The sequence below is a fragment of the Sebastes umbrosus genome, chromosome 14 (genome assembly GCF_015220745.1).
Source record: "Sebastes umbrosus isolate fSebUmb1 chromosome 14, fSebUmb1.pri, whole genome shotgun sequence".
Lineage (NCBI taxonomy): Eukaryota > Metazoa > Chordata > Actinopteri > Perciformes > Sebastidae > Sebastes > Sebastes umbrosus.
In genome coordinates, this window is record NC_051282.1 from 20,341,720 (window position 1) to 20,361,004 (window position 19,285).

A 19,285-nucleotide genomic window follows, 5' to 3' on the forward strand; every position below is an offset into this window, starting at 1 on the left:
CCCATATCGTGGCTATCCGACCCTTCGGTGTCCCAGACAGATACCAGCAGCTCACCATTCTTCTTGAGGCTCACGACAGAGTTGGGAGTAGGAGCGACGTTGTTGAACATTGAGAATCGAAAGAAGTACATTCCTTTGATCATTGCTGTGAAAGTGCCTGTCAGAATAATAAGGAGAATGGTTTAAATTTCATGCTTCTTTGTCTTTCTGTCTTTCTCTCTCTAACACGCACTACCGCCTCCCACTTATCCTATGGAGTACCTCAATGCTCAGTCTTTGGGCTGTTATTATTCTCCATTTATATGTAACCTCTATAGGTTTCATCTTTCAATAGCACAACGTTAGTTTCCATTGTTATGCCGATGACTCCCAGATCTATTTCTTGTTTGACTCCAATGACACAAAACAACTGGTCAATATACAATCCTGTCTTACGGATGTTAAAAACTGGCTTTCACAAAGTTTTCTTCAGCTTAACTCCGATAAATCTGAAGCCATTATCATAGGTCCAGACTCCTCTAGCAAACACTTCTTCCCTCACTTAGTTTCTCTGTCCTGCTGAATCAGAACCCAGTGCAGAAATCGCTTCCATTAACTTCCACTTCACATACGCAGCAGCTGAACGCTAGAATCAGGACTGCAATCTTCTTCATCCTTGTGGTTTTGAAATCTCTGCCTTTGTGAAGGCTTTCTCTGTCAGACCACCCCACTTTTATACTACATCTGACATTGCACAATTGTCTTTATTGACAAAGTTGGGAAAACACACTAAAGTCCAACAACTGATTAGAAATAAAATTCTGATTGCCCTCTGGTTAACAGGGAACTAAGAGATTTACTGCCATGCAACTCTGAGACCCACAATATACCAATTGTTGTCTTTTTTTAGAGGCAGCTATAGGGGTCTTTAGGGCGAAACAGCAGATCAACAGTAGATGTCACATAGTAGTGGTGTACATCATCTGAAAGCTGGGAACCTGAAGATTAATTTGATCTCAGCACTGTGATGGAATTTTCCATTAATTCCTCTCTTATTGGTAGAAAGGTCAGAGTGTTTGTCAGAGTGTCCCTCTGTTGACATTATTGGGTTGGAGTCCTGTCTAGAGGAGCCACCGTTATCTGTACAGCTGTGGCTGTAGTGGAGACCGTAGAGCTAGTCGCTAGGGCAACCAGGGTCAGAGATGCCAGAGGAATGAAGTAAGTCAAAACATGATAAGGGGTAAGACACTGAGCACCAGGGAGGAAGGGCAGAGTTGTGAGGCCTTCACGCAGAGAGCATCTATTGTGGAGACCTGACAATTGCTCCTTGATCAAGCTTCAATAAACCTTCTTTGTAAGACATCATCAGCTCCGGGACCTCTTCCTTCCTAAGTTAACTTGTGTATCAATTATTCCATCACAAGCACTGTGTGTGAAGTTGTTCTAGTCATAAATCAGAAATAAACATGAATTAAATAATTGATTAATCAAAATAAATTTTAAAAGTGTAAAAGGGTTTAGAACATTATAATAGAAGTATATGGTTTCCATCCCTATGCTCTATTATGTCTCATAAGTTGTTGCCGCAATCATGGGGTTGATACCATTTGTTCCACAGATTTGGTGCTAAATTTAACCATTTTTTACCACTCGAGAATTGATAAAATTATCAATAATCCCTCCAAAATACCACATTGAGACATCAAGACCTTGAGGAACACCAGAGAAAAAGAGCTATGCTGTGATTTGGTTTCAAAAACTTTTGACATTTGGAGATTTCTGCAAGAACTGCATTTTTCGGCAATTGGATGGCGAGCACTTCTGTTCTGGAAACTGTTCATAAACCCTCTTATTGTCATTCTACCTAGGAAAGCCATCCATCCTCTGAATGCTCTACGTCTCTAGTTTGTGGCTGTAAGGTTTCATAAGGCTGGGACTCAAAGGCATTAACCATCTGTTTGACCACTTCGTCAAAGAAAACGCTGAAGCGAGGCTCCTGTTTGTTAAAACTCTACACACAAAATATCTTACTTCTCTTGCAAAAGCAAGCACTTCATTCAAAATGATATTAACTAATCTTTAAAAATGTTATTTTTGCATCACAACTTTACACACAAACACCAAACAAATAGCTCTTTCCCTGTGCCAACAGCACACTGATGGGCTAAGTATAAAACACTACTATCTTCTAGACTCTTTGGCATTTTCATTTGTAGCATGCTGTAAATATAGACTATGAACACAAATGCAATGGTGAAACAAACACATTTATTCTCATAACAGTATCAGACAATTACTTTAACTGAAGCGGACATAAACATAGTTACTGTATTGCACTGTAAACAAAATACACTATATTGCAATTGCAGTCATCTAACTCTTTCTGCAAACCTGAATCCTATCAATAGTGTTCAAGCTCTGATTTCTAAGTGATCTAACTGGTCACAGGTGTTTACACAGATGCATTCTGGGTGCAGGTGATTGATAATGAATTGTGGTAGCAAACAATGGCGTAGATAACCGTGTAGTTATTTTGCAAAAAGTGTGTTTTAGAAATTGAAACTCAGTGTAAAGCAATGTGTGTGTGTGTGTTATGGTTTAGCATTATAGGCTACATGAGTTAGTAGTTTCAATAATTGTGCCGCAAGAACTCGTTTTTGTGTCTTGGCAATAGAGTGCTCCAGGGATGAGGACGTTTTGTAGAGAGTTAGGTTCGCACTGGTTCCCTCGACAAACAGCCAATGGGATTTTTCCATTGAGTTTTGAATTATGGCAGAAAAAAAGCTCTGTGGCAAACAAATGCTTATAACACTTTTTATTATGATTTTTCGCATAAGTATCACCGAAGTAAAACATTAGGCTATAAACGAACTACACCACGGTCGCATGAGCGCAAGTATACACAACGAGGCTGTAACGGCAGACGAGTCGGCGTGATGCTGTTTAATAGTCTCATTTAGCCACTTCTTAGACACCGCCTTTTTAAGACACAAAAAGGCTTCAAAATTCACAAGTGGGATATTTATTGATGTATGTCCTAGAACAAATCGTTAAAATCTCTTCAGCTTGTGTTAACCACAGACCTTATTCCAGACATATTACTCAAAACCTATTACAAAAACCCATTGACATCCAGACGAAAGAACCAGAGGTGCTAAAATACTAACTCCTTTCTGGGTTTTATGACTCATTCCTGTAGCACTCTATTGCAAAAAACAAACTAAACAATATATAAAAAGGTCATGAGTTGTTTGGAAAGTAAAATAAAAAAAAAAAATAAAAAGTTTCTTCACATGAACACAGAGCATTGCCATAGAGAGAAAAACTTGTTCTCAGAAGCTGAATAATATTGACTGTAGCCTCGGGTCATTGGTCCTGTGCTCATGCAACTGTTACTGGAGGCACACAGTGTTCCCCCCCCCCCCCATACAAACACAACAAGGAGTAAACAGTTATTGAAATTATCCGCTACCCTGGAAATCCTCGCTTGTCTCGCCTAGTCACTGAGGTCCCTTACAAAAATGAGCAAAAAAGAAAATTTAACATTATATTAAAAAAAGAAAATAGCTGCAATAAATGACGCTTGGACATTGGGTTACCAAAATAAGAGCTTTTTAATTCCACCAAAAAAAAAAGTGGTGAACAAGAAATAGCTCTTAACCGTTTTAGATGTTTCAACGCTGACCAGGAGTCACTTGTCTGTACATTATCCCACAGTGTTACAAAGAAACATGGTCATTTGAAACCATGCATTTATTGCTGTCCCTAAATATGTACAAGGAAGTAAATAAATTAGCTTATGGATTATAAATAAAAAGTCAGGTGTGTTAAATGTGCAACTCGAGTATAAGATATGAGTGTGTGCAAAAAGAAGATCCAGTCTCCTGTGTTAAGACAAGTGTTGATGGCAAGTAGAATGGGGTTTGGTTAACGGTCCAAGGGGATGTGAATATCAAAGGGGTCGCCTCATGTCGACCGCCTCCTCAGTGGCGCCTCCTGCTGGTTCCCGTAAAGAGACGTTGCTCGTAACTCAAAGGCATTGACCATCTTTTTGACCACTTCGTCAAAGAAAATGCCGGCCAGCTGAGAGTGCAGGAGAGATTTGAACTCAAATGACACCTACAGAGACACAAGAGGGGGACAAACAGGTTAGCTGACGGTCTGTGAGATTCTTGGTTTATTCAATTGAAAAACCGAAGACGTCTTTGGCCAAGTTAAAAGTCGTTTTTGACAGCCAGACTTCTTTTAAAATCAGTGTTTGCCAAAAGTCTGGGTCTTTAAAAACAGACAAACCATCGCGACCCAATTCACAATAGGCCTCATCTAGAAATTATGAGAAATGAATGTTCCTCACCATTTTTTACCACCATTTCCACATCAACTTCCATTATCTTGAATAGGTAAACCAGCCATTTAGAAGATACGTTTGATAAATCACAACTCAAAGCATTTAGGTGGAGTTAACAGGCTATTTCTTTCTCTCATCAGTAAAACAAACTGAATGTACGCTGCCTTTCAAATTAGATTCAATGTTAAAAGTAGGCTACAATTATCCAAACATTCAGGCTCCCTCATGTGGCTCAAAGCTGTACTGGAGATAGAAATCTTAAAATGTATTTGACGACCCTAATAAAATCTCCTGCGACCCACCTGTGGGTCCCGACCCAGTCTGTGGGAATGACTGCTTTAAATGATCGTTGACAATCAATCTTATTTAACTCTACTGAAATCCAACCCCTTCCTGGCTGACCCCGAGGTAATCTGAGCCAACATTAAGGTCAAACCGCCCGTCAGCAGCTCCTTAACACTGTTACCTGCCCTGCCAGCTATTTCAGGCCTCCTGGGAATCCAGCATGCTACTAGAGACTACATTTAGAGCATTATGAGAGTTTACGCAACACTTCCTTTGAGTCAGTAATCCATTCACAACAGTACAGGAACGAAGACTTGAAATGTGTCTCTCTTTAAGCATGCAATCTGATCCCTCAAGTCACATATACACTTACATAGAAATCCACTTTGCAGGAGGCTGGTGAGTCTTCGGCTCCAGGGGCGAATCTCCACATTGTTTCAAGATGCCTGAAGAGGGATCCATCAGTACACACGGCCTGTTTCAAAAGAAATGACCCTTTATTTATCACCGACTGCCAAAAGTTAATGAGCATTCGCTGAGTCAAAGTATATTATTTGAGAAGAGAAATAGATATCTGTAATGGTTGTTTTCTTACCCTGACTTGGTGGTTTGGGATGATGGTGACCTCAGAGGTGTAGCGTTCCACAATGGGGGGGAAACCTATTTCGAGGTCCGCCCGGATGAAGCCATTTGGCCCCTTCCTGACCCGAGACTTCTTGCACCAAGGAACAAAGTTCTGGTATTGGTTCACATTGGCCACCACGCTGTACATCTGCTCTGGAGTAAACCTACAGAAAGAGGCACATGCAATGAGATGATATCTCCATTTTAAATTGTGAATTTAAATCTTGAAGTTTCAACTTCTATTTAATGATCAGTTGTAAGTGTATTTAAGTTATATTCTCACTACTTTTTTAGTGAAATTAATATGCAATGTTCCTAAGTAAATGGACTTGCATTTATACAGCGACTTTCTAGTCTTCTGAGTGCTTTCCACTACATGTCAGCATTCACCCATTCACACACACATTCATACACTGATGGCAGAGGCAGCCATGCAAAGTGCCAACCTGCCCATCAGGATCTAAATACTCATTCACACACTGATGGCTCAGCCTTCGGGAGCAATTTGTGGTTAAGTATCTTGCTCAAGGACACTGGAGAACTGGAGGACCCGTAGGGCTGCAACTAACAATTATTTTCATTATGAATGAATCTGCAGATTATCGATTAGTCAAATCGAATTGTTTATAAATTGTCAGAAAATAGTGAAATCACAATTTCTCAGAGCCCAAGGTGTTGTCTTCAAATTGCTTGGTTTGTCCAACTCCCAAATACATTTAGTATATAAGACACAGAAAAGCAGCAAATCCTCACATTTCAATATCAATCTTTTCACACGTGTTTGTTAGGGTGTTATTGTCTTCTTATTTCAGTGGTTTATTGGGTATCATATCGGAGCACTCACCCTAGTGTCCGGCACTCGGTGTACTCCATCCTGCGCGGGCTGATGGGAGCAGCCAGGTTGATGAAGCTGTGGCTGGGTGTGCTGACGGGGACGGCGGAGCAGAGAGGCAGGCTGGCCCTTCTGGCTGCCAGGGCACCGCAGGAACCCCACAAGTGTCTGAAGGGAGGAAAATATATTTATATGGGAAGACAGTGATGGGTTTGTGGGAAATATACAAAGAACATCACCGGCTGATTCAGTCAGGTGGCGGTGCCATCTGACAGATTCATTTGCATTTTAGTCTGGGTGAGTAATACACCAAACCGGCACATGCGGGTACTTCAAAAAAAGTCAAGTTGTTGCCTGTTGGGCTTGAGTTTGCCATGTTATAATTTGAGCATATTTTTTATGCTAAATGCAGTTCTGTGAGGATTTCTGGACAATATTTGTCATTGTTTTGTGTTGTTGTTTGATTTCCAATAATACATATATACATACATTTGCATAAAGCAGCATATTTGCCCAATCCCATGTTTATAAGAGTATTAAATACTTGACAAATCTCCTTTTAAGGTACATAATGAACGGATAAAAAGTGTGATTAACTATGGACAATCATGCAAATGAATTGATTGACAGCCCTCATATCTGCTTAATCAAATAGTTTCAGTGTAGATTGTGATCTAGCAGACATTATCTCACATACATCTGTCTAGCAGATGACAATCTTGAACACTAGTTTTGGCATGTCGAAACATCAGGAACTGATAAATACAGACTTGTCTATACTTGGCCACGATGCAAGTGTTTTCAAAGTTTCATTTTCAACAGCAGTAGAGGGTTTTTACAGCAACCTGTAAGCCTTTAGGTCAAAGAGTTGTGGTGTGAGAAAGGTGTGAAACTCGACCTCAGTGTGTCTGTTTGCAGAGGTTAAGCATATTTTTTATGCTAAATGCAGTACCTGTGAGGGTTTCTGGACAATATTTGTCTTGTTTTGTGTTGTTAATTCATTTCCAATATTAAATATATACATACAATTGCATAAAGCAAGCATATTTGCCCACTCCCATGTTGATAAGAGTATTAAATACTTGACAAATCTCCCTTTAAGGTACTTTTTGAACAGATAAAAAAAATGATTAACTGTGGACAATCGTGCGATTAATCGTGATTAAATATTTTAATCGATCGACAGCCCTGGATAATTTACAGTTTAAATGTAAAAGCATCAATTGATAAGATCTTTTAAGTGAAAGCATTAGATAGATAGATAGATAGATAGATAGATAGATAGATAGATAGATAGATAGATAGATAGTAACTTTATTGATCCTGAGGGAAATTCAAGTTTCCAGAAACACAGTTCCATAGTGCAAAAACATGTTAGTAAAAAAGGCAGTCAAAAAGTTAGTAGTGCAAAACAATACACCAGATATAAAAATTCAAGGAGATGAAGAAAACTGTTAAAACTGAATATAGTGCAGAAAGGACTGTTAAAAAGTGAATGTAGTGCATAACCCCTCCCACCACCTCCATGGTGAGCTAGTCAAGATGAGGAGCACCTTCAGCCACAGACCCATCCCCCCTCGGCACAACACAAAGCCCCTGGGTCATTCCTTCATGCTGGTAGCCATCAGGCAACCCCCACAACCCAGGCTGACCTCCATATGGGAACAATGAGGACTTTAAGGACTTTAAACATGCACTATCTGCCTTTAAACATGCACTATCTGCAACCATCATGGACTCTAACCACTGGCGCACTTTACACTTACTTTACACTATTCATCCTATATACTACTTTATAGACTGCACATAAGTACATACTACATTTATTTATTGCACATACTACATTTATTTATTTATTTATTTCTGACTGTATACACTATGTTCACCCATTAACTCTGTATCTTTTATATCTCTATTATTGTTTTTATAATCTTTGTATACCTGTACCTCTCCTGTGTTTCACTCTGTTTTGCTGATGTTGCTGCTTTAACATCTGGATTTCCCTCCAGGGATTAATAAAGGTTCATTTTTATCTTATTTTAATAATATTTCTGCCAGTTTATTTTCCCACTAAATGAAAAGCAGCTTCTTGAATGCAAGTTGCCAAAAGTTCCACAACAGGGAGGAAAGACAGACAGACAGTCACGTGACTGTCTCCTCTGCTTCACTCACACTGGAAGTTAAAAAGTCCAATTCATTCATACATTAATGACAAAATATGTCCGGAAATGTAACGAATATGAAGTTTAACATCTAAATTACACCAACAGCCACTTTCAATAACCGTGTGACTAATAAGAAGTATACATATAATGTATAGACATTGTAATGATATAGACAAAGAGGCATTAACGAGGACAGCTATCTCGTCCTGCTTCCAACAGCCGCCGTAACTACGACAACAGACCCAAAGTCTTCAGATAACACGGTCCCCTGATCAACCGAAACACCGGTACTCATATGACTCACCTAAAGTTTGCTCTTCTACTGTTTCCTCCTCGCACAGCTTTTGAGGAGTGGGCTTCACACATCTCCAGCAGAGCCCTGAAGAGGAGAGGAGTCGTTTTGTTGGCCATGGTGGAGTTTAAAGAGAGGAGAGACTTCGGTGTTTCCAGCCCGGCGGTAGCAGCAGCGACTCGGCTCAGATCTAACTGATGACTCGCTGCTCGGCTCCACTGCGCTCAATAAGGTGCAGCAGTGACGTAACGGGAGGCTCCAGCCAATCAGAGAGAAGGCTAATCAGGTTTAAAAGATTCATAAGTGATTACTAAATGCACAAAACAACCAATTAAAGAGGGGGTTTTATGTTTTAATGACTGACCTAATTAGAAAATTAAACTGTTTTTTTCATACTTGCCATCCTTGCTATCTCAAAAAAAAGGGGAGGATTTCAAAACCTTTTCTTGATCTTAATCTAGAAAAAAATTTAAAGAATTGAAAAAATTTCAGAGACTTTGTTCAAGATTGAAGATGTTTATTGTCACGCCGGTTATACAAGTACAATCGTGTGAAATGCTTTTTCTTGGGAAGCTCCATTAAAAATAATAATTTATATTACAATTATAATGTGTGTGTTGTCCTTAATGACCCTCAGGGGCTTCCTGAGGCACCGCTGGGTGTTAGGAGTGTTGTTTCCTGCATTCTGGTGATTTTTCAGAATGAAAATAACAAAGAACACTGCAACAAGATTTTTATGGTAAAACAAAGGCCTATTTTTAATTTAATTTAACTTTTAATTCTCATGGAAGAGAATTGAATAAATTGCCCCTCTGGGTGAACTTCTGTGAATTTCTGGCATGAACTATTCTTCAGTTTTTTTATGGGGTGTATAATGGGTCTACAAGTCAGTTAAGATCAATCCTTACCCAGAGAGTAAATTCAGAATTTACAATCCTGTCCCCCAGATGATGAGGAAATACATATTTGTTTCCTTATTCACAGACACATTTGTGATTGAATCACTGTAAATATTTGACGAGCAAGCCAAAGTCCGAATGACACTGTGTGGTTGATTGATCAAGAGAGCACATGCTGTGTGCGTGATTCACCTGGACTTTGGTGCTTCAGAGGAATAAAGATCGTCGTCTACATTTAAATTTCCTGTGTAAAGCAGAGCAGCCTTTCTGCATAATCCTCCAGGCTCTAAGAGGCGGACACCTCTGGGTGTTAAGTGTTACGGTAAGAACTGGTAGTGCAGGATCCATTTCAGGCTCTTCAGGTTGGAATTGGAGCACTTCATCAGGGAGGGACTTATGGTAAGAACCTTAGTCATGCCATCAATTTAAGGCCAGAAACGTCACTCGTAGACGTACAGACAAGCTAACCTGTCTCAGGTTATAAAAGGACATACTCATAGGCTTAACAGCCCCAGACTGATCCAACAGTTACACAATGGATAGATGCCGTTCCAGCTGGCCCTCATTCAGTCTTTATACGGTTCAGTGATTCAGGCGGTTCAACATCCTCCTTACAATTTACTCACAACAATTCAGAAAGACATTTCTTTAAATGATCTTTTTTATTGAAACAGAAAGGTACTACTAATAATAATAATATATTAGATTTATATAGCGCTTTTTAGTGATCTCAAAGACGCTTGTCTATACTAGAGGTATAGAGCGCTGCCGGAATGAGTCTTCAAACCTGGAAATGAGTTTGCATTTTAGCACTTCTGGTTCCCTCGTCTGGAAGTCAATGGGTTTTTTGAATAGGTTTTTAGTGAGATGCGTGAAATAAGGTCTGTGGTTAACACAAGCTGAAGTGATTTTAATATTTTGTTATACAACATAAAATACATTAGTAAATATCTGTGTCTAAATGAGACTACTAAACGTCATCAGGCCGACTCGTCCGCCGTTACAGCCTCGTTGTGTAAACTCGTGCTCATGCGACCGCGGTGTAGTTCGTTTATAGTCTAACGTTAGCTTTTTACTTCTGGCGATTGCATTTACGCTTCAAAAAACAGTGGTGTTCATTTGTGGAGATTATCATGCTGAACAAAACCTCTAAATATCATAAACGTGTGTTTGCCACAGAGTTTATTTTCTGCAATAATCCAAAACCCAATGGAAAAATCCCATTGGCTTTTCGTCGAGGGAACCAGGGCGAGGCTAGCTACTTTGTCCCTGGAGCACTCTATTATGGTAACAATAGCTTAGAATAGCTTTCTCCACAAGCACCCAGCCTGTGTACACCCCTCCCCCCTTCACGCCTCTGTCCATCCAGGAGGGGGAGGTCAACAGGATATTCAAAGGACAAAACCCCCACAAGGCAGCCGGCCCAGATGCTGTCTCAGCTGCAACTCTGAAACACTGTGCAGACCAGTTGTCTCCAGTGTTTAGAGGGATCTTCAACACATCCCCTTCAAAGCCTCCGCCATCATCCCGGTCCCCAAGAAGCCAAGGATCACAGGTCTTCAGGACTACAGACCCGTCGCTCTGACCTCTTTGATAATGAAGACTTTTGAACGCCTTGTGCTCCACCACCTAAAGACAATTACCAACCCCCTGCGTGCAGACTTCTCTGATAAAGAGCCGTGAGGATTTCTATGAGATGATTAAAGGAATTAATCTGTGATTAAAAAGCCACATGTCAAAACTGAACTACCACAGAATATATGACACCGTCTGTTTGTGTGTTCATTGTTACTGTTACTAGCTGTTACAAACAGTGTTTTTCCTCTTTGCCTGTTCTTTTTTTAATATATATGCTTGTTCCACTTCAACAAAATACCACAACTCCCGATCATTAATCTGACATCTGCCATAAATACATATTTACTGTGGAGAAAATACTTAATTTGAGTGCTATTTATTGTGTTACCTACAACAGACTCCTCGTGACACTAGACCTTTTTCCCGCCAGCCATGTTGGCATGAAATAGCAGGAAACAGGTTTAATTAATGAATACAATAGCAGCACGCTGACGCTGTTTGACCTGATTAGTGTCATTGCTAACACCTGTGTCTAACTTACTGTCAAAATGACTGCTGTGAAAAAGGTCTCTTGACCTCTATTATGAATAGATAGAGAGTAATAAGGTACAACTGTACAGTACAATCTGCAGTGAGTGTAACAGATATCATCCAAAGTCATTTCAGTTCAGTTCAAATACTTTATTTGTTTATCATTAAAGGGGCGTTTTAAGGCAAGCTGTTCAAGAAACACTGGAAAAGAAATACAACATACAATATTATTAATTCATGTCAATTAATCTCAGTATATTTTTCTTTCACAGCCAGTGGAGAAACTTTTGTTTGTTTCATGCTTTGGAGCGAGGAAATTGTTCCTGTTCGCTTAAAATAGCCAAAAATTAGAATAAAAAATAACATAAGAAAATTCTTATTTTACATTTAACAATGTGGTCATAACCTGTCCAGTCTAGAAGCACGCCGACCCCTTTGAAAACATGCCAACCGGTGTGTAAGAACACTATCAAAAGACAGGAATGCAAAAGCTATTGTGTCACTCAGAAAATAACCCTCAAATATTTCTGCACCAATCTGAAAATGGTCTATTTTTTATATTTCTATATTGTAATAAGGAATATAACTTTTGATAAGTGACAAACTAAAAGAGAAGCATGGAGTCACACCCTCCTGTGAACTTCCAAAACTGTGAACCACCTGCCCTTTCCAGTTACGCAACCAGAGTGAGTCACAGCGTGTCAAATCAAAAGTGAAAGAGCAAAAACATCAACGTCTGCACAGAAAGAAAAAGAAGAAGCAAGGAGTGGCAGAATCATTGTTCCTCAGCTGAGAACATGATTTTGCTCAAAGCGCTGATGTACCGCGAGCCGTCTGGCTCAGTGGTCTTCAGCTTGGTGAGAGGTGGCACGGCACCGCTGGTGAAGTATCTGAATGCAGGGCTGGGTGACTGGATGGCATCCAGAAATACCTTGGAGACAAAAAGCAAACACACCCAGTGGTTAGTTAGATGCTCTTACATTGACACACTAACCTCAATTTGTTGTCCTCAGTGTCCGGTGCTAAACTCAACCTATATCAGTATTCTGATGAAGTTATATAAAAACACAAAATTACAAGTAAAAGTATTCAAAAGTTTACTTCAGGTGTAAATCAAGTCAAAATAAAAGTACATTATAGTATTAGCAGAAAATGCACTTTAATCATGAAAAGTTAAAGTTCTCAATATGCAGACTGGTCCCTGTCTGTGTTATTTAGCTGTCACGTCCACTGATTTTCCAGCCAATTGTTATCAGATCATTAAATGTGCGATGTAAGCCTCACAGATGTGGGTCAGTAGGGCCCTGCCTCACCCAATAGTAGGTTTGTCATCTATTCACATGGTGGATCACGAAAGTAGCATTAAAAGAAGAAGACAGCGACCTCTAGCGAGCGTAGTAATTATGACAGAAGCAAAAGCGGAAGTGAGGCGCTGCAGTATAGACGGTTGAGTTGTGTGGATTTTCCCTCTGGCCTCTTGTTGGAGGAGAGCTGGCTGTGTGTGTGTGTGTGTGTGTGTGTGTTTCAGGTGTGCCAGACTCCTCTCTCAGTGCCTGATCACCCACACCTTAATCTCATTCAACAATCAGTGGACCTATCTACTCTCAACTGTTGAAACTGTGTTTTCTTTGATAGCACCTTGAAACAGCTCTGCTAATCCTTGATCCTTTGTCTTTGTTAGTCTTGGTGACTTTATTAAGGAAGCCTTGTAGGGGTTCTCAGCTATTTATTTTTGCGTCTCCTCTTCTCCTGTTTTGTGGCGAGTTAGGGAGATTGTCTTTTTGTTTGATTCAGCAGAGTAATGGAGTTTTTTTTATTTTCTAGTTAGTGTGTGTTCTTTTGTTATTTTGGCCTTGGAGACTTAGAGGCTTTATTAGGGCTGGACAATATAGAGAAAATCCCAATATTTTTGATGAAATACCTCAATATCGATATTGCGATGACATTGTAGGGTTGACTATTGGTGCTTTCACAAAATATTTACACGATGAGATTTGATAAATAATCATCAGTAATGTGGATTTAATGACTAAGTGGGTTAAGGCAAATAACAGTCTGGTAAGTTCAGGAAGTTACATCACTTTACTGTAATGCAGTATTAATTAATTGTTCTTACCAGCATCATTTATATATATATATTACTAATGCAGTTATGATCTACTGTAGACATACAAGCAATATGAGATATGAGCAACTTATGAGCCTTTTAAACTTGTTTATATTTTTGGCATTGTGTACTTTTTGGATTTTATGTATTTCAGATATCTGTTTATTGACATTTTATTTACTTACACCTTTATTGATATTTTATGTTTTTGCACTCTTTGTACAGCAACTGCTGCACGACACTTTCCCTCTGGATAAATAAAGTTCTGTCTTATCACCATACCTTTACAATGTCCTCAGTGTCCTGTGCTGCGTTTTGGAAAACGGAGGCGCAGTGCTGCAGGTATTTCTCATAGAGGCTGAGTGTGAGGGCATCGACCTGTTGGAGAGACGTATCCCCGAGCTCTGCCTTCTGCAGGTTGAACAGGAAGTCGGTGTTGACTGGACCACACTCAATGAGACTCACGCTGTGGGACGAAGCATAATCAACATTTACAGTTAACAGCCTTTTAAACTACGGAAGCAAGATGCAGCAAACATCAAAAACTCACTGGATATTGAAGTGTTGCAGGAGGACAGCCAAACTCTCACACGCTCCCTCTATTGCAAATTTACTGGCACAGTACACCTCATTAAAGGGGAGGCCTGCAAGACAGCATGAAGCACGGAGATGGGTTGTTTTGACAATTTCATGCACGGCAGCAACAACAACATTTTTGCGATTTCTATCAAATCATTAGAAAAACTGCACATGTGGAACACCGTTGACGTTCAGTGAATCCTCAACCACGTGCTTGTCTCACCTTGAAGCCCCCCGGTGCTCCCGGTGACCAGAATACGGCCCTGGCCCTGAGCCTTCATCTCCGGCAGGAAAGCCTGGATGGTCTGGATGGTACCGAGGAGGTTGACCTCCAGAATCTGCCTCATCGAGTCCAAGGACTGCACCTCCAGCGGACCCATCAAACCCACGCCAGCGTTACACACTGGGAGAAGTGAGGATAAGCCCGTTAAAGTGGCAGTAGGCAGTATATTTTTGGCATCATTGGGCAAAAATTCCATAATAACCTTTCAGAATATTGTAATTCAAGTGTTCTGAGAGCTGCACCTCCTCATGGCTCTGTTTTCAGGCTTTAAAAAATCTACTTTGACAGGTCATTTCAGAGAGAGATGTTCCTATTGAGCGTTCCTATTGGCTGGTATTTCCTCAACTTATCTCAACATGGTTACCGGGTCACAAACTTTCTCATTTTACAGCTAAACAGTACACTAAAAGATGTTTCTGAAAACATTTGAGATGAGAAATAGGCATTACAGTAACAGAATATTGATTCATATTTGATCAGCGCTTCCTAGTTTGACCGTTTGATCGGAGTGATTGGCAGCTGCTCAGACTCCAGCTCGGCTCTGATTGGTTGTTTTCCTCTGGTGTGTGAAATCCTGCAGATGCCGTTAGGACGACCGGAGGACACCGGAGGACACAGAGGCACATGATATTCTTCAGATTACCTGTCTCATGCGCTACTACTGTTTTAAAAAAATAACTTTTTAAAATCATATTTCGTCCATTTCTACCCACTGCAGCTTTAACACACACAAATCACAACCTTAAATGAGAACACGCTGACACAAGAGCATACCCAGAATGTCCACTCGTTTCTCCACAACCCTGTCCCTCGCATCCAGGATGGACTGCCGGTTGGTCACGTCCATTTGGAGTATGTCCAAGGTATCCTTGTGCAGGCTTTTCACACACTCTAAAAGACGCTCCTTCTTGGCCAGGTTTCTCATCGTGGCATACACTAAACAGAGAGCAGCACTTAGTGGCATGTCTTGATACAGATTTCAGAATACTTTTAGATATAAATCACATATGTGTTGCAGAATATCTCTGGTTGCAGTGTCAAGACGTTTGTTTAGTCCAGTATCACATACAGTACATTACATACTGTACAGTGTCTCCATGGGCTTAGAACAGGGGTCAGCAACCTTTGCTATCCTAAAAGCCATTTTAGGCAAAAAAAAAAAAAAACTGTCTGGAGCCACAAAACATTTGAGCATTGTGATGAAGGTAACACAGTTTATAGTCTAAGTATATAGTATATAAGTCTAATGCACTGAGGGCCAAAGAGCAAATGTACTACGGAGTATTAGGGCCACACTGAGGGAAAAAACATCTGAGATTTACAGAATAAAGTCAGAATATTACAAGAATTAAGTCATAACTTTACAAGAAAAAAAGTCAGAAGTTTCCAAGAATAAAGTCAGAAGTTTAGGAGAAAAAAAGTCGTTATATTATGAGAATAAAGTCATAACTTTAAGACAAAAAAGTCGTAATATTACGAGACTAAAGTCATAACTTTACGAGAAATAAAGAAAATAACAAGTAAAAATTACTACTTTATAATATTGTGACTTTATTCTTGAAATCTCAGATTTATTTTTTTCCTCAATGTGGCCCTAATACTCCGTCGTACCGTCGTTCTATAGACCTACAACAATGATAAATAAAAATGAAAATGTGAACAAAACACAGCTATTCATTTCCACTAATTTTTAAAAAAAATTCCACAGGGAGCCACTGGAGAGGAGCTAAAGAGACCCCTGGCTTAGAAGGTCCTTTACATCAACAGCTCCTGACCCAATGCAAGCACATAAGGAACACAATAAAAGACCGTGTCAGCTGCGGTTACCTTTGAATGTTTTGTTGGGATCAGAGGCCAGCCGGACAGCCAGGCTGAGACCGATTCCCGAGGAGCAGCCTGTAATCAGCACCACCTTCTTGTCCATGGAGCCACCAAACTGTCTGCTTCAACAGAGAGCAGCTGGAGCCGTGATGATAAAATGGAGTTATGTGAAAGCCCTTCTTCCCAGTGTTTTCACATTATTTCGCTATCACAAGGCCAGTTAATCCTAAACATCTTATCGGCCACCTGGAGCCCTCACATTCTTTCACATGTCCTTGTTACTGAAGTTGATTTTGTTTTTTCTATTGAAGCACGTGAGAAACATCACTGCCTTACAACGACTAACACGACTACAACGGACAGTCAGGACTGCAGAGAAAACCATTGGTGCCAGCCTGCCCTCCATCCAGGACTTATACACCTACAGAGTCTTGACTAGATGATTGACAGCTTGACACACAGTGTTGAGCAGTATCTCAAATTAATCTTCAGGTTCCCAGCTGTCAGATGATGTACACCACTTCTGTGTGGCATCTACTGTTGACTTTTTTATCTATGATCATCGCCTACACCCCAACCCTACCTCTCTAAAAAAAAGGGCAGAATGGTAAGGGGTTAATGCACAACTTCTCTTTTTTAATCATATACTATACTGTACTGTCACTGCCAATAAAAAATCCTACACACTGTATATACAGATATTATATAGACATGTATACATACTGTACATATTCAAGTCCATGTATAGCCAGTCAGTATTTATTCTTTGCACTATTTGTATTGTTTACACTAAAAGAACACTTGACTGTATATAGATGTTTTTATTTTATTTCTTATTTTATTGTTGGTCATTGGTGCTATATATATATATATGTATATATATATATATTTATTATATTATATATAAATATTTTTTAATTAATTAATGTATTATATATATATTTATTTATTTATTCATATAATATTTCTACACACAACTATTTCTTTACATACTGCTACTACATAACAGCTCTGTCTATTCCTCACCTTTATTTATCCAGTTTTGTTGTCCTCCCTGTCACTAGCTGTTTTTTTATTATTATTATTTCTGTGTAAGTACATTTAGAGAGATGCAAAAAAGCTGGAGTCCAATTCCTTGTATTTATGTACTTGGAGAATAAACACACTTTTGATTCTTTGTTGGGGCAACATAAATGATCAATGGTGTAAAGTGTATACTAGATTTCCTTATTTATTTCAATTCAATTTAGCTTTAGAGAATAATTACAATACTCAGAAAAAGCTAGTACACCATGCACTCGACCCGTTTATCCTTTGAATTGCACCAAATATAAGCACAAGGTGGCAGCAAAACATCATAATGCATCATATATCACACTGACTTCTGGCTTGGCTGCTACATTGGTCACTTCAACACAATGAGGCTGAGAATAGCCAGAAAGGAGCACAATGGGTTTGAGTTCAAGGGATCGAGCTGTTCTCATAACATCACTGATTTGGAGACCTTGCGTCCTCTCTCAAAGCTTGTGTTGAGAGAAAGGGCATGTCTAACAGAGAGTTGTCATTTGCTGATATACCTCCTTTAAATGAGTGACAGAGTAATCTCGATTCAAAGGTCACATATTCAGAGCTGCAACGATTAATCGATTAGTTGTCAACTAAATTAACCGGCAACTATTTCGATAATAATAAAGTTTGTGTGTGTGTGTGTTTTTTTTTTTTAAAAGTCAAAATTCTCTGATTTCAGCTTCTTAAATGTGAATATTTTCTGGTTTCTTTACTCCTCTATGACAGTAAACTGAATATCTTTGAGTTGTGGACAAAACAAGACATTTGAGGATGTCATCTTGGGCTTTGGAAAACACTGATCGACATTTTTCACCATTATCTGACATTTTATAGACCAAACAACTAATCGATTAATCGAGAAAATATTCAACAGATTAAATCCACAATGAAAATAATCGTTAGTTGCAGCCCTAATTTCAACCACATCTCAGTCGTCATCAACAGCTCATCTGTCTTCACCACCAGGTTTTGCTTTGCCTCTGTCTGACTGCTTGTGTATGCTGCTCTTGTTTCACTTGTATACAAAGAATTTCTTTTAACTTAATTTTAATGATTATCTTAAATATTTTATATTGTTTTATTTTACTTGTTGTACTTTTTTTCACATGTAGCTTTTATCAATGTTGTATAGCTTTTAAACATGTTTAAATTGTTTTTATCATTTCTATCTTGTAAAGCACTTTGTAACTTTATAACTTTTTAAAAGTTTAAAGTTTATCATTATTATTATTGTTCTGTTGTTGTATTGCCTGATGCTGTTGTCTGCTAGCTACCTGCCCGATGCTTTTGTGCTGGATTGCATATCATTTATGTCACATTTTATACTTGTAGTGGTGTGTTGCTGCTGTCTTTTTAACTTTTGACATTTATTTTTTAGCAAAATTAAAGAGTTGCGTTGTGTTTTTTTAAAATGTCCAACAATGTTGTAGGAGTGCAGTGTCAATGGATGGAGTATTTGATGACGGGACCTTTTCTCTAGCCCCACCCTCAGGACAAACTTTAATTCGTTAGGCTCTAAGAATAACTAAATTGTGAGAATGCTAAGGTTTTATACTAATTCTTGACCTTAGAAACAGAAGTTGAAAAAAACAATCTCAGGTCCATTAAATGGCTGGTCTATAACTTTTAGTCATAACACATGATTTTCATTAGGAGATGATTATGTTATGAGGGAAGTCCTACAATTCTACCTTTTGTTTTAAAGATATTTCTGCTTTATTTGATAGTGACAGCTTGGAGAGAGAGAGAGAGGGGATGACTTGCAGCAAAGCGACTGGGCTGGAATCGAACCCCCGGTCGGCTGCAGACATGGTGCGCACGCTAGGTGAGCTACCGGGTGCCAATACAATTTTACCTTTAATAATTAAAATTAGCTAAACTCCGTCTGCTGATG

The 19,285-nt window shown here is 39.3% G+C and overlaps 2 protein-coding genes across 2 annotated transcripts; both read right to left on the reverse strand.

Moving 5' to 3' along the window:
- Nucleotides 1-3,574: 3,574 nt before the first annotated feature.
- si:ch73-141c7.1 (coenzyme Q-binding protein COQ10 homolog, mitochondrial) lies at nucleotides 3,575-8,745 on the reverse strand. Its single transcript, XM_037792278.1, has 5 exons — nucleotides 8,538-8,745; nucleotides 6,081-6,236; nucleotides 5,208-5,400; nucleotides 4,986-5,087; nucleotides 3,575-4,098 (listed from the first exon to the last, which is right to left on the reverse strand). Exons 1-5 carry the CDS (start codon nucleotides 8,642-8,644, stop codon nucleotides 3,946-3,948), a joined length of 711 nt encoding a protein of 236 aa, XP_037648206.1. The 5' UTR covers nucleotides 8,645-8,745; the 3' UTR covers nucleotides 3,575-3,945.
- Nucleotides 8,746-12,097: 3,352 nt separating this feature from the next.
- Nucleotides 12,098-16,487, reverse strand: hsd17b1 (hydroxysteroid (17-beta) dehydrogenase 1). Its single transcript, XM_037792277.1, has 6 exons — nucleotides 16,330-16,487; nucleotides 15,277-15,438; nucleotides 14,443-14,622; nucleotides 14,191-14,284; nucleotides 13,923-14,106; nucleotides 12,098-12,464 (listed from the first exon to the last, which is right to left on the reverse strand). The coding sequence occupies exons 1-6, from the start codon at nucleotides 16,424-16,426 to the stop codon at nucleotides 12,309-12,311; spliced, it is 873 nt and encodes a 290-aa protein (XP_037648205.1). The 5' UTR covers nucleotides 16,427-16,487; the 3' UTR covers nucleotides 12,098-12,308.
- Between the last annotated feature and the right edge of the window lie 2,798 nt (nucleotides 16,488-19,285).

Coding starts and splice junctions, on each gene's coding strand:
- si:ch73-141c7.1 (XM_037792278.1), bottom strand. CDS start 8,644: ATGGCCAACAAAACGACTCCTCTCCTCTTCAGGGCTCTGCTGGAGATG. Junction 6,237..8,537: donor AGTAGAAGAGCAAACTTTAG/GTGAGTCATATG, acceptor TCCTCCCTTCAG/ACACTTGTGGGGTTCCTGCG. Junction 5,088..5,207: donor TCCCAAACCACCAAGTCAGG/GTAAGAAAACAA, acceptor CTTTTGAAACAG/GCCGTGTGTACTGATGGATC.
- hsd17b1 (XM_037792277.1), bottom strand. CDS start 16,426: ATGGACAAGAAGGTGGTGCTGATTACAGGCTGCTCCTCGGGAATCGGT. Junction 15,439..16,329: donor TCCCAACAAAACATTCAAAG/GTAACCGCAGCT, acceptor CTCTCTGTTTAG/TGTATGCCACGATGAGAAAC. Junction 14,107..14,190: donor CTGCAACACTTCAATATCCA/GTGAGTTTTTGA, acceptor TTCGTCCCACAG/CGTGAGTCTCATTGAGTGTG.